The sequence below is a fragment of the Cupressus sempervirens genome, chromosome 5 (assembly GCF_028749045.1).
Source record: "Cupressus sempervirens isolate cs-2001-9-10 chromosome 5, ASM2874904v1, whole genome shotgun sequence".
NCBI classification, from domain to species: domain Eukaryota; kingdom Viridiplantae; phylum Streptophyta; class Pinopsida; order Cupressales; family Cupressaceae; genus Cupressus; species Cupressus sempervirens.
This window is the reverse complement of record NC_143122.1, coordinates 486,448,295-486,462,297: the sequence shown is the minus strand read 5'-3', so window position 1 is coordinate 486,462,297 and position 14,003 is coordinate 486,448,295. Positions and strand designations below refer to the sequence as shown.

Sequence of the window (14,003 nt, the reverse complement as noted above, 5' to 3'; positions counted from 1 at the left end):
GACATGTTCACTTTAAAATAAGATCTAATTCATTTTTATAGCCAACGCCAATTGGGGGTCACTTTAGGGTTCGAATTGCTTTGCAAGGGGTTATAAGGAGATGGGCGCCATTTCTCATCATTATGCATATTTTTCAAACACTTCTTTTCAGATTTGCTCTGCTTGAGCGATTTGCATTCTGGGACGCAAACCCCAGGGTAATTGTTGGCTGGGACGTAACCCTCAGCAGCATTGGGTATTTACTGGCTGGGACGTAACCCTCAGCAGTATTTGGTCTTGGAATTTTCAATGGTATCAACTGTTATCAGGGAAGGAGGACGCCATTTCAGCTTGGGTCTGCGGTATTGTTTAGCTGGGCACGATTAGTGGTACATGGGAAAGTGAGCCTTGCAGCAGTAGCCGCCATTTGCAGCACTTTGAAATATAGAGTCGGATAATCAGCAGCAGACGTTTGCATGTTCACAGTCCTTTCCATCAGCCAGTTTGGCATCATTGTTAGGAAAAATGTACTAGATCCTTTATTTGGCTCTATAATTCAGAGATCTGCCTGGTACGATTTGTATCAATTCTGATTTTGCTGCATATTGTTATTTATTTTCAAACTCTTTTCATATCATTTGCTCCTTCTCATTTCTATGTTGAATAATCATCAAAAACGCAAAAACAAACAAACTCTTCTGCATTTCCGTCTAGTTCTGCAAGAAAACTTTAATAAACAGGAAAAAGAAAATTAAAAAGAAAAAATATAATAAAGCTACAGCAGATTAGCGGCAGAGATCCATCAGGGATCTTTCAGCAATTTTTAGCCATCTTAATCTGCTAAAATCCTCACTTCTGTCTTCTCTTGTGCTCTTACGCTGATTATGGATCATGGCATTTGATCCAAAATGTTTGCAATCAAACTTTACATGGTCAAATCCAAAAATAGATTGGCTAAACCATTTTCCTGTGACTTTTACAAGTTTTTGAGAAAAACTCATCTCTTACTCAACCCTGAGTTCTTTAGCAAATAAATTGTAAACCAGATTGACTCACAAGTGACCGTGAGTTAATAAGTAATTGGCAAAGTTTTCAACTATGCCAAAACATATCCAACACAGCACCTGTCGAAAAGCACTATAAATCTGTCAAAGGATCGCAATCTATGTCCATTCATTAAATATCTTATGCAGCTAACTGGCATGGTTCGGTCATTTCATTTTACCTTACACAATGTATTGTACATTATATATTAGGATAAACTTCATTAAGTTAAAAAGAGGCATCTGTACTCAGGTATGGTTGCAGCATGACTTTAGCATGATCATCCATGGTGGCAGCCTCACCTGACAATATAATAACAATATGCCAACTTGAGATATAAGAATTCTATGTAATTTGGCTTCCCTTCTGGGAAAAACCAAATGATTGCCTTATGAAGAAAACTCTTCCAGTCTGGTTGCTATATTAGTATGGCATACACAATTTACACAGAAAAAATATAGCACACGGGGCAGTTGGAGCATGCTAACTGAGGTGATTCCATTATTTAGAACATGATACAATCATACAGATGAAGGAAATAAAGAATCTCAGATAGGGTCCTGCAATAAAAACTGTGGATTACTGACTCTGTTTAATCGTTACGAAAGGTTCATCACAAGGGCAGATTGACTAATACCTTTTCAATGAAAACGAGCCAAAAGGATATATGCTTCCAATCAGTCCTTCCCGTTTTTTGGTGTTTGCAAAGCAGTCCATGAGTTAGAGCCAAAAAGCCAATTTTTGTATTCTCTCTACTGGATGTATCATGTAAGTATTTTTTAGGTTTCGCAGTGTACATATTTGTTTATTAAGGATCACTGTTAGATTTTTTAGATTCCTCTCATTTCTTGATTTTTTCCTATAACACACGTGAGGGTCGACCTACTAGTCCATAGGAAGCTTCACTTTTGTGTCATAGAGCCATTTGAAACTTGAAAGCTAAAGTGCTTCTCTGAGGAAAAGATAGTTCTGTTAAGTTTAATCTCCAGAAATGAATAGCTAATATTTAGGTTAAAAACAGTGCAGAGACTTGATGCAATGATTTCAACCATAGTACTTTACCAGATGTATTTGCTTTTGAGTTTTGATGTGTTTAGCAGTGTGCTGAAGTTATGTAGTTCAGCCACTATTTTACATGTTTCTCTCGCAATTTAGTACATCTGACTTACTAAATGGGATTATTGCATAATGATTTTGGATAATTAAGGAAAATTTGTGTACAACCAGAAAAAAGAGCAATTGTAATATCCTAGTGCCAAGAATTGACCTCTTTCTTGAGGGCTTCTTCTCTTGCACAATAAGCTCCACTGGTCTGGATATGATCAGGGGATGCTGTGAGTTTGTTGCCGTCCTCTTTCGCTGTGCTCAGCAAAACAGCAGTATTGCTATTATTGTTATTATTATTAATAATCTTCTCTTGTTTGACATTGACAGTGTCGGACTCCACAATTGGCTCTGTTTTTACAGTGACACTGGCATTAACAGTGGCAGCAGCAGTAGCAGCAGCACCTACTTCCGTCTTGGGCTTGAGAATTCTTGAATTAGAATTAGGTGGGCCATTTTCCAATCGAGCAGCTGTAAAAGCGTGCATGGAATCCTCCTCGTCTTCCTCCATTTCTTCGTCGTCTGAGACATCATTGCCATTGTCGTCGTCGTCCTCGTCATCATTGTCCCCTTCCATTTCGTCTTCTTCATCGTCTTCCTCATCCTCATCTTCGTCGTCGTCGTCAGGACCATCTGTGTTGCCAGCGCTCATACTGTCCAGCTGCGAATGAGAATGAGAGTGCGAATGGATGCCTCCGCCGGTGAGGTTATCGTCTTCGTCATTAGAGGTGAGGGCGCCGTCTCTACTCTCTGAAAGAGAAGACATGCCCAGAGGATGCCCAATGCTAAGGTTGTGGCCATGGTTATGATTGTGGCTATGATTAAGGTTGGAATAAATGTTGAGATGGGGCATATTGAGGGGAAACATGGGCAAAGAAGAAGATGCGGCATGGTCTTCGCTGCGGCTGTGGCCGTGACTCTGGTTGCGCTTGCGTTTGTGGGAGGAGCTCGACACAGAGAGCGAGGCCGAGTGTGACGGTGACGGCGAAGGATTTGGGGAGTGTGAGCTTCGTGAAAACCCTCCCTGCCCTGCAAAATGACCCTCCATTGCACTTCAACTTGCCCTCTCTTCTCTACTTGCATTTACCAGTCATCATCAAATTTCTGTTATTGATCTCTCAATAAATGAGAAGGTCTGTTAAACATATATGTTTTAAGTTACGAAAACGGTGAATATGGATCCAGGCCTGTCATACATGCGAACTACAACGGTGTGAGAGTTTTAATCTTGTAATATCTGGTACCATATTATTCTTTAGTCTTGAATCTTCTCTCACAGGATAGATGGTCTTTTTAAAGTTGTTGTGAAGAAAACTGTGAATCAGGTCTTTATTAATGACAATAATAACAAAACAAACAAGAGTTCTAGTAGATCTTCGGTCCCTGTCTATTGCTAGATCAAAGTATAGTTAGATGATGCATTTCAACTGCATGTAATTGTTTAAGAAATCATACATAGGTCTACATAAGATTTAAATGATAAATAGCCTTTAAATTTGAAATTTATGGAACTAAACTAAACCACTTTAGTTTACAATGTAGTTAGAGTTTGCATGTTATGTAAAATTTGTTTAGGGCTCATTTTAGTTTGGGTCTAGTGTAAATTAATAGGTTAGGGTTGAATTAAATTAGATATATTCTTACATTTATGATTAACATATAACATTTATTGTTATTATTATTATTTCAAAATGTACATTTATTCTCCTAAGATATATATACCAAAATATTGTCTCAATGTTTCTATTTTTCATTTGCACAAATAAAAGCTTTTTAAAAGAAAAAGGAATAAACAAATGATTTTAAACTCCACACAACCTACTTTCTAACATACATCATTTAATCTAATTAAATGATACTTATCCCGATCTTTATTTATTTTAAATTGATTAGCCGATAGGCTATTGTGGGTTTAAAATCACCGAATAATTGTCATTGTCATATGTCTGAAAACTTTGTTCGATAATCAGAAATAAAATTCTCACATATGGATATGTTGGCATTACCATGCTTCTTGAATGGGAAAAAAAGGATTTTGTTTGTGTTAGTCGAAAAAATGTATGATTTAAAGGTGGCCTGGCACAAGGAAATCAGGTTGAAAATTTCAATGGCTTCTATGTTTTTTTTTTCTACTAGAGATAAGTTGCTCTTTCCACACACAATCTAGACATCCTTGTTCCATTGCTCTTTGCTCTGGACATGGTTTGTTAGAGGGTTTGCAAGGTACTGTATTTTGGAAGTATACGAGGCCATGGATAGGGTTTCCCCCACTGGAAAGATTGGACGACAAGTTGTTTTTGTAGCAATCATTTACTAGCTCTGAGAATTGGGTGAACATGTACTTGGCAATCGTAGGCACTGCTAGACGAAGATTGTCCATGGAGACAATGATTGTTGCACCCTTGATGTGCATGTCTTTTCCTATTGCAATGTTAATGAGGGGATTGTCATTGACAGGATTGCTTTATCTAGTCATTGCTTGCATTTTGATTTCTTTGGCCATAAGGATTACTTCAATTTGGAGTCCTAACCACTATGGGGAGGTTCGGTACATGGAGTAGCATTCTTCTTGGGTTTCTTTTTCTTTAATAGCTTTGTTTCGTGTACCTTGTCAACGGATTTCAAGTAGGGGCTCCCCTCCAATAGTCACTCCGCCACTACTAAAGTTTCCATTTGGCCTGGATATCTGTGAACTCTAGTTATGCCCAATTTTAAAACTAGAAGTCTTTCTATCACCTTATATAAATTAATAGACATTAATGTTCTATTAAGGATAACTAAATAAATGTATAGATCGACAATGGAAATGAAAGGTAGGGTGTATGTTCTCTTTTCTTGGCTTCTAAGAAATTTCCTATATCAACCTTGAATGTGGCTCACCCCTGAAATGTGGCTCAACCAACAGGAGAGCCCCTCTCCCTCTATATTTATTACTATATCCTCTTTATGTATATTATCTAACAATGGTTCTTCCAAGCTAACTATCTTCGGAATCTCTTCACTTAGGTTTTTAAAAGAAAAATTAACTAGTAATTTGCATTCCAACAAGGTGCAATAGTTACACTAATAAGAAGATATATTTAGATAATATATTGAATGATATAAAGAAAATTTTAAGTTACTTTAATCTAATGTAAAAGAATAATTAACCTAAATCTTACAAGACGGGTGAATCATTAGTCCAATACACCAATCATGTACAATATGTTCCATGGTGTCTATTGTTTTTAAGATTTTATATTAAGTCTTGAAATTAAAAGTGGAATAATTGCTTCTCATAGGAAGATATACTTGGACAATATATGCGAGGGGGAGACTTTGTGTTCATATTCTCCATCAAAGTGAAGGAGCTTTTGTGTTTCAATATGCATTTTGGATTATTGAAATTAGTTGGTTACGAATGTTAGATTCTTGAAATTAGTTTATTTTAGTTATTTTCTACAAAGGATAAATTAGTCAGAATAGATGTTTAGAAAAAAGATAATTTTAAAATTAAATGCAAATCTTGTATGTAGATGCAGTAGGTGAAGTGATACCAATTTTATAAGAACAAAATAGAAGACATTTACAATACTATTGCACAATGAGTGTGTAGTGGTGACACAAATATATGAAAGAGTTTCATACCTTGGTTTGTTAGATAGTTGTTTCAACAAGCTTTCAATTTTTTCCTTATAGTTCTATATGGATTATTTTGCATTAAGAACCCTACAATAGAGATGCTACATAGCACCCCAACAAGGTGCAATGGTTACACCCATAAGAAGATATAGCAAGGTAACATATTGAAAGGTGTAGTTCATTTATTGGTGTTTATTGTCTTCAAGGCCTGAAGAAGAATAGGAAAATAATGTGCTCACATTTTTGTTGAGTTGATCAAAATACATGTTATTCTCTCATGGGCCCAAACAATTTCTTCCAAATGATAAATTTCTAAGGATATAATTAGTGCATATAGAGTACATGAAGCGTGATATTATAGGGACTTGGAGTTATGCATCTTTATTTTGTAGATAAATAGTTGTTGTAACCAAGCTATTTCTCTTATCATTGTGGATGAATTGTTTTGTATTTTGAAGTATAGCTCACAATAGAATATTGGAGGAATAGATGACATTGGGTTTTTTTGGTACTTTCTATTTCTAGGAATATGGTCATCAACAATATAATATATCAATGTAGTTTAAAATGTTTTTATAGTAAAATGATAAAATACTAAATTTAAACCTCTAGCAGTAAATCAAATTCTATGAACCCTCTTACTAATAACTTACTCTACTCATAAATAGATCTAATGTTAATCTTAACCTTCATTTACTACTATTATTAAAAAAATTATTATTATTATTGTTAATCTTGAGTAGATTCCAACCCAAGACCTCTCCACAATTTATCGATACATTGTAAGCTCTTGCCTATTTTTGTGTTTACATATTTAAGTCGATAGCCTTTTTTTTTGTGGCACACAATGGCCTAAAATTTGTCACACACCTAAAAACAGTCAAATGTTAGATGTTGAAAATCAATAACCAGAATTCAACAAGTTGAAAAATATTTTACAAAACTATTCTTAACCAATGGACAAAGCTTTATACACCTATCAATTAAAAATCCCCAGCTTTCCCTTAATTGCATTAGATATACATCAAGGTCAGTCTCATAAATGTATCTCTACGGTCTCAACATGCAATACATACGGCCACGCATGGAGCATACAAGTAAATGTGCACTGAAAATAGATTTCTTGACCGAAAACTTCAAAACAATGCATATTTCATACCTCAGTAAATGGTTATAATCCCACCTGCTTTCCACGCCCCCTTGCAATGTGCAAGTGGTTCCCTTATTTTTCTCCTGCATGTAGTAATTGATTCTTCAAGCCTCCAATTTAAGATTTTGACTCATAATAATTCATTGTGGTATCTAAATTGAGCAGTCACTTAACCACTTCTCTGCAATGCTTTCAATATAAATAGTTACAATGTTTCCTCCTCCACCATGCCATGCAAAAGATTGAACAAAGTGCAGTGAGATGTTCTTATTTACAAACAATGAATTTGTTTTTTAAATTAGTCTATTTCTTATGTGTATGAATTATTGTTAGATGTTTGCAATTTGTTGATTTATATTTTATTTCCAAAACTCAAAGAGCTAACACAACACTCATAGGAAGGACTTAATCACAATACTTATCTAGGTTCCATTTCTTATTTTCCATCTTCCTTTCTGAATAAAGTAAAACATTTTAAATGGAAAATTTGTAATATGAAAGAGCTAAATTTGACTTATATAAGGGAATGGAAAATATATTAATCAAGAGACAATTATCCAGCATTTTATAGATATATTATTAGAAAGACATGTAAAATTGAGAGAACGTTCAATTTTGATTATGAATTATATCTGAACATTTCTTATGAGAAATGAAGGATGATTTTTATGGTTTCTTAAAATAAGTTCTTCTCTATTCGAAGTATTCAACCATTTCGCTGAGTATTTTTTTCTCATTTCTCAGTTCTTCAATTTTGATTTTTATGCTTTCGTTGATCTCACCATTTTCACCCACCAATTTTAACTCCAACTTCTTTATCTATGAGTAGATGTTTTTAACCTGAAAAGCAATTCCAATATTCATAAATATTAAATTCATGGGAAGAAAGAGTGCTTACAATAATTGTAGATAAGAGTAATAAAATGATTTATTAACTTTTGAAAAGGCGAATGAGCAACTCATATTTGACTACATCAATTGTCAATTTCAAGTTGTTGCCCACGAATTGTAGGTTAATCAAAACAAATCCTATGTTTTGATAGTTTTAAGTTCATGAAGCGGTCTTCTTGCAGCTTGTCTGCTTCTCTTGCTATCATGGTTTTGTTCAGGAACCTGGCTTTCATGGTGGAAAATAAATGAGAGGAATGTTAGTTGAAAGGAAAGAACATGGACTTGTGTGTATGTGAGGTAACAATTGATTCTTTGGTTTAAAGATTAGAATAAGAACCTTAAATTAGACTAAAGATTAGGGTAAGAACTAGAGATAAAATAAGGGTTAGAATTAGAGATAGGTTGAGTATTTGAAATGAAATTAGGATTAGTAAGAGGATTATTGTTAGTATTAAGATTAGGCTTAGAGATTATAGACTTAGCTTGAAAGAACGCATCTAAGACTTGACTTACCAGTACCCACGTTTACAAAAGACTATTTAAACTCACCCCTCAAGACTTTACAACCAAAATGACAAAAGAATTCAGTGGGGTTAGTATGTTGTCAAATCGTCTCTATCAATTGAACGAAACCTTCATAGTGCCTTCTAGAATGTATGATAATTCTTTGTTTTAACAATCTTCATGTTAAAAATATGTTTACGGTCCACCCTCCACATGAATTTTGAAGTGGATACTTTGATTACATTTAATTATTAAATTTAACTTTCTGCATATGGATGTTAAGTTTTAAATATGTCCATAAGATTATAATTCATTTTTTAATGCAAAAAAGTGAAACAGGAATCACATATGATTGAGGAAAACAAGCAACAAAAATATAATAACATGTTAATTGTATTATACCTAATTATTTCTAAAAATAATGGTTAAATTCAAAATTGATGCAGAACTATATCACAAATTTTTGATTTAATTATTAATTTCAGGAAACTATCTTGTTAGGAATGTTGATTGATGTTAAAGTAATTTTAATTCACACATTTATTATGTTTAGGATATTTGCTAATATTAGTGTCAATTTAAACTTTCTCTGTAAATATTAATGAGTTTATTTTACTTTCTATAATCAATTTATCACCTTGAGATGAAAATATTATTTTAGATATTCTTCTTTGAATGAAGTTTCACCTATATGAAAAATGGCTTCACAACAATGGTGACTACCGAGAAAGGATACTGGCTACAATGGCTTCATGGCACCATCGCTGCGTGGTTTTGGAAGCAGAACAAATAGATCTTTTCAGAAAACACTGGGGCTGGAATGTGCTGGTAATATTGGTGGAGGTTTTAAAAGATGGAGCCATGGGGCACAAGGACAACACTTTAATATCCCTAGGGCAACCCAAACCAAAGCTTCGATGTTTACACGAGGGAATGGTTTTAATATAGGGCACGATACTTCACATTCACAGAGGCCTGGATGGATTGGGAATAAGGCGTTTAAATGGAGCAATGACAATTTCACAAATCCTCAACCTTTTGACTTCAAGAGGATCAAGAGAAAATTTTGGCAGCCAAAACAAACGCCTCAGAGGAGTTTGGCAGATACTAGTAAGTGCTCTAAGACTCACTCTAGTAATGTGTCTAGGGTTTCCACTCTCCCAGTTCAACATAACTCATGGAGTGAATCTGTCAAACGATTATAATGTAAGGCTGTATTCTTAAAATGGTTAGGGTCATGGCCATCAGTTAAGAAAGTTTGGAATGGTTAAAAAATAATTGGGGAGAGAATTTAGTGCTGAAACCCCTAGCCAATGAATTTTTCTTAGTTATTTGCCCTACATCGGAGGAGAAAAGAAGCATTTTAAACTTTGGTCCACATATTTTAGATGGGAAAGGATTTTATGTGTGTGACTGGAGGCCAAATTTTAATCTGATGAATGAGAAGGTCAAAGACGTCTTGATTTGGGTTAACTTGAAGAATTTGCCTTGGGAATATAAGGATGAGGAAACTCTAAAACTGATAGGGGACAGTTTAGGAGTGTATGTCAAATCTGAAGAAGCTTTAGACAAAAATCACTTGTTTCAGTACTCTAGAATACTGGTTAGAATGCAATAATGTTAAATAGTCCCAGAGATTTTTGCAATTCGTACCCCAGAGGGGGAATTCTCTGTCAGTGTGGATGCGGATTATGCAAATCATGTTTCACCCTAGGAGGATACAAGTAAAGGAAAAGGTTTGGCGAAAAACCTTTGTATTGATAGGGTAAAATTGATAGAGAAATAATGAGAGATCATCCCCCCTTGGTCTATTTCCTTTGAGGAAGAAATGATTTGTAGAGAGCAAATGGAGGCTGAGTTCGGTGAGGTTTCAATAAATAACACAGTTGAAGACATGTGTAATTTGTAGGAAGGTGAATGTAGGGATTGTGTTGTTGAGTCAACACAAATAGTTGCTAAAACTCCATTCTCGCAGATGTATAAAAAAGAAGGCTATGAGCAGGCCCCTATTCCAGATCATGATATCTTAGCTCCGACCAGTGGTGGAAATATTTTGGGAGAAAGTAATAGTGAAAGAGTGGTTGAGAGAGCCTTGAAGCCTCAAGACGAGTTGTATGCATTCCAGGATGTAGCTGAGACCGAGAATCATGAAGCTAAAAACATGATGGATGATGAAACTTTTAAAGATATTCAAATATCTCCTATTCGTACCTTAGATTCCTTTTTGGATAGTGAGAAAGCAAGGAGTAGAGACACTATGGCTTTGGATTCAGATTATTCTAGTGATGTGGCTTCGAAAGGTGATGATTGTGGGGTATTAGATTCTTTAGTGATGGAGGTGGAGAGATTGATAAGTATGACTCCCTCTGTCATTAGTAAACCAAAGATCTCTGAAAAGAAAACAAGGGGTCCCAAGTCGGCGAAAGTTAAGCTCGCCATAGTTGGGAATGCAGCTGATCAAGCTAAATTATTGAGATCGGGAAGAGGACATACCTCTTCCGAAAAGCAATGAAGCTCCTTTTGTGGAATGTTAGGGGCTACAATGCCCTTGACAAATTACGCTTGATCAAGAGAGTGCTTGATCAAGCTAAGGCAGATGTAGTGTTTCTACAAGAAATAAAGTTAAGTGGGAACAACAAGTTTTTTCTTACCAAGAAGCTTTTTTCATGGAAATGTACAATGGTAGATGTTGAAGGTGCATCTGGTGGTTTGTGGTTTTTTTGGAAAGAATCTTCAGTAAATGTTTCCTTGATTGACTTTAGTGCATGTTGGCAATTAGTGATGATTTCTTCATTTAAGCTTCAGTTGAGTTTCCTGGCTTTTAATATATATGGGCCTTGTCAACAAAACTTGAAATTATAGTTATGGTTTTCTTTAATAGAGAAATTGGTGCAATGAAAGGATAGGCTGGTTGTTCTAGGGGGAGATTTCAATGCAATTTTATCTCCGAATGAGAAACTTGGGGGCTCAATTAAACTACATAGGAGTCTTCAGGGATTTGTTTATTTTGTTTTAAGTAACAATCTACAGTATCTACCCTTCATAAATGGAGATTTTATATGGACAAATAAGAGGAAAGGGTTTACCAATATTGCAGAGAAGATTGATTGCTTTTTATTGGGTGGTGATTGGTGTAATATAGATTGGTTATGTCAAGTTGACATTTTGTCCCTCACTGGTTCAGATCACTTTCCTATTTGTTTAAATATCAGGAAGGAGTCAACTCCAGAGCGAGCCCCTTTTAGATTTGAAAATATGTGGTTAAGGTTTGATGGTTTTTTGGATATAGTTAAAGGCTGGTGGTTAGCAGCTACTAATCGCAAAGGCTCTTGTGCTTTTAAGTTTTTCAAGAAATTGCAACATTTAAAAGAGCAGTTGAAGGTGTGGAATAGGGAAGTTTTTAAGAATATATTTATAGAAAAATTAAGGTTGGAAGACCAATTAGAGGAAGTGAATAAGGTGGTGATGCAAGGAGGGATGGATGAGCATTTATTTTTAGAGGAACAACAACTTAAGAAGGAATATGAGGAAGTTTTATATAAGGAGGAAATATACTGGAGGCAGAAATCTCGTGAAGTATGGCTGAAAGAAGGTGACCGCAATACTAAATACTTTCACCACTCAGTAAAGGAATGAAGATCATCCAATAAAGTTTTTTCTATCAAAAATAATGAGGGGGAGACTCTTACAGATCAAACTCAAATTAATGAGGAAGCAGTCAAATTTTTTCAGAATCTTATAGGTTCTTCTCATGATATGGTTGCCAAGGAGGATTGTATAAGACTGTTGAATGGGGTGCCAAAGTTAATTTTAGAGGAGCAAAATAATATGCTTTATCAATCGGTTTCAATGGAGGAAGTTAAATCTACTCTGTCCTATTTAGGAAAGGATAAGCCACCAGGCCCGGATGGGTTTCCAGCCTTATTTTTCCAAGTAACATGGGACTTTATCGGGCAAGAGCTTTGGGAGGTTGTAGAAGAATGTAGGAGGAAGAAATTTGTTTTCAAAGATTTGAACAATACTTTCTTGGCACTTATTCCTGAGATAGGTGAAAGGGAGACTTTCAATGATTTTAGGCCTATTGCTAATGTAATACAATTTATAAAGTGATTTCAAAGGTTATAGCAAATAGGTTGAAGTTAGTGCTTTCAACTATCATATCCTCGGAACATAGTGGATTTGCTCCAAGAAAGTCTATTTATGAAGGTATCATTATTGCCCATGAAGCAATACATACTTTGAAAATGAACAAGGAACCGGGTATGTTGTTAAAACTAGATATTCACAAAGCTTATGACAATGTGAATAGGAAGTTTTTGATGAGAGTTTTGGAGCAGTTTGGATTTAGTGATTGTTGGTGTAGGTGGATTTTTTCTTGTATCGACTCCCCTCGCATTTTTGTTTTGGTTAATGGTAGTCCTCAAGGTTTTTTTGACATGGAAAGAGGGATACATAAAGGAAACCCTCTTTCCCCCTTTCTTTTCATTATTCTTGTAGAAGTTCTAGGACGAGAAATTTCCAAGGCAAGAAAAGATGGTAGATGGAAGGGATTGAAGGTTGCAAGGGGTGTTGATCCTGTTACACATTTGCAGTTTGTTGATGATAACTTTTAAATGGGTGAAGCATGTATTAAGGAGGCTAAAAGTATTAAATTGGTGCTGGAGGATTACAATAAGGTGACAGGGCAGTGTGTAAGTTGGTGCAAATTAGAAGTTTTCTTTTTTAATACAACAAACAAGGTTCAAAGTAAGATATGTTTAGTTCTGGGGGTAAGACATGGTGTGTTGCCTAACAAATATTTAGGCATACCTCTATTTCAGGGTAGGAATTGTGCAAATTTATGGAAAGAGTTAATTAATAGCTGCATCAAAAGGTTGAATGGGTGGAAAGGTCAGTGGCTGACCTTTGTGGGAAGAATTTTGCTTCTTCAAACTGTTATTTTAGCCATCCCATCTTACTCAATGAGTTGTTTGAAGATCCCCATGGAGGTTCTTACGTACATTGAGCAGAGAATGTGAAAGTTCTTGTGGAATGGGTCTCAAAATGAAGAGAAAATTTCGTTGATTGCATGGGAATCTTTGTGCAAGCTAAAGAAAATAGGGGGAGTGGGCCTAAGAAGGTGGAGAGATGTCAATAAGGCATTGGGAGCTAAACTAATTTGGGAGATGTATGAAAACTCGGACCAATTGTGGGTTAAAATTTTACAAAATAAATATTTAGATTCTAGGGATCCCTTGCACATTCTAACGGTGAGAAACCCCCCTAAAGGTTCGACTGTTTGGAATTTTATGTTAGAATGCAAACCAATTATCACTAATCATTTATCCTGGCATATTGGGAATGGGGAAAGAGCCTCTTTTTGGCATGACTCTTGGAATGGGTTAGGCAAATTGGAGGATTTGGAAGGTTTGGAAAATTTGATTCCAATAATGGAGGATTTGTGGGGAACAATTGTAGATAGTTATGTTGAGGAAACACATTTAGAGTTGGGCTCAAGCTGGGTATGGAGGGATCCTTCGAATTTAGAGATATCAGATGAATTGAAAGTAAAGTTGAAAGGTATTTTCATGGAGAGTCAAATTTTTTTAAGTAACAAGGAGGATAGAGTGATTTTGTGTGCTTCTAAAAGTGCTCGTTATTCTGCAAAACTAGGTTATCAGTTAAGTGGAGGAATTCATAATTCTGAAGGGTGGCCTTATCAACTCTGCTA

At 35.4% G+C, this 14,003-nt stretch overlaps 2 protein-coding genes across 7 annotated transcripts in view; one reads left to right on the top strand and one right to left on the bottom strand.

Moving 5' to 3' along the window:
- Positions 1 to 3,504, bottom strand: part of HAG1 (histone acetyltransferase of the GNAT family 1) — a 181,530-nt gene extending 178,026 nt beyond the window's left edge. For 5 of the 6 annotated variants that reach the window (XM_089831450.1, XM_089831451.1, XM_089831452.1 and 2 more), the window contains exon 1: positions 2,291 to 3,443. In XM_089831450.1, the coding sequence (XP_089687576.1) occupies positions 2,291 to 3,175 (885 nt within the window). In that variant the 5' untranslated portion in view covers positions 3,176 to 3,443. Of the gene's footprint in view, positions 1 to 2,290 lie in introns of all 6 variants that reach the window. The other variant, XM_089831454.1, reaches the window with a different exon arrangement.
- A 7,297-nt stretch (positions 3,505 to 10,801) lies between these two features.
- LOC149556860 (uncharacterized) lies at positions 10,802 to 12,403 on the top strand. The gene is made up of 3 exons (XM_089830007.1): positions 10,802 to 11,007; positions 11,506 to 11,885; positions 12,036 to 12,403. Exons 1-3 carry the CDS (start codon positions 10,802 to 10,804, stop codon positions 12,401 to 12,403), a joined length of 954 nt encoding a protein of 317 aa, XP_089686133.1.
- The last annotated feature ends 1,600 nt before the right edge of the window (positions 12,404 to 14,003 follow it).

Coding starts and splice junctions, on each gene's coding strand:
- LOC149556860 (XM_089830007.1), top strand. CDS start 10,802: ATGAAGCTCCTTTTGTGGAATGTTAGGGGCTACAATGCCCTTGACAAA. Junction 11,008..11,505: donor GGTGCATCTGGTGGTTTGTG/GTTTTTTTGGAA, acceptor TTTAAATATCAG/GAAGGAGTCAACTCCAGAGC. Junction 11,886..12,035: donor TGAAGTATGGCTGAAAGAAG/GTGACCGCAATA, acceptor AGAATCTTATAG/GTTCTTCTCATGATATGGTT.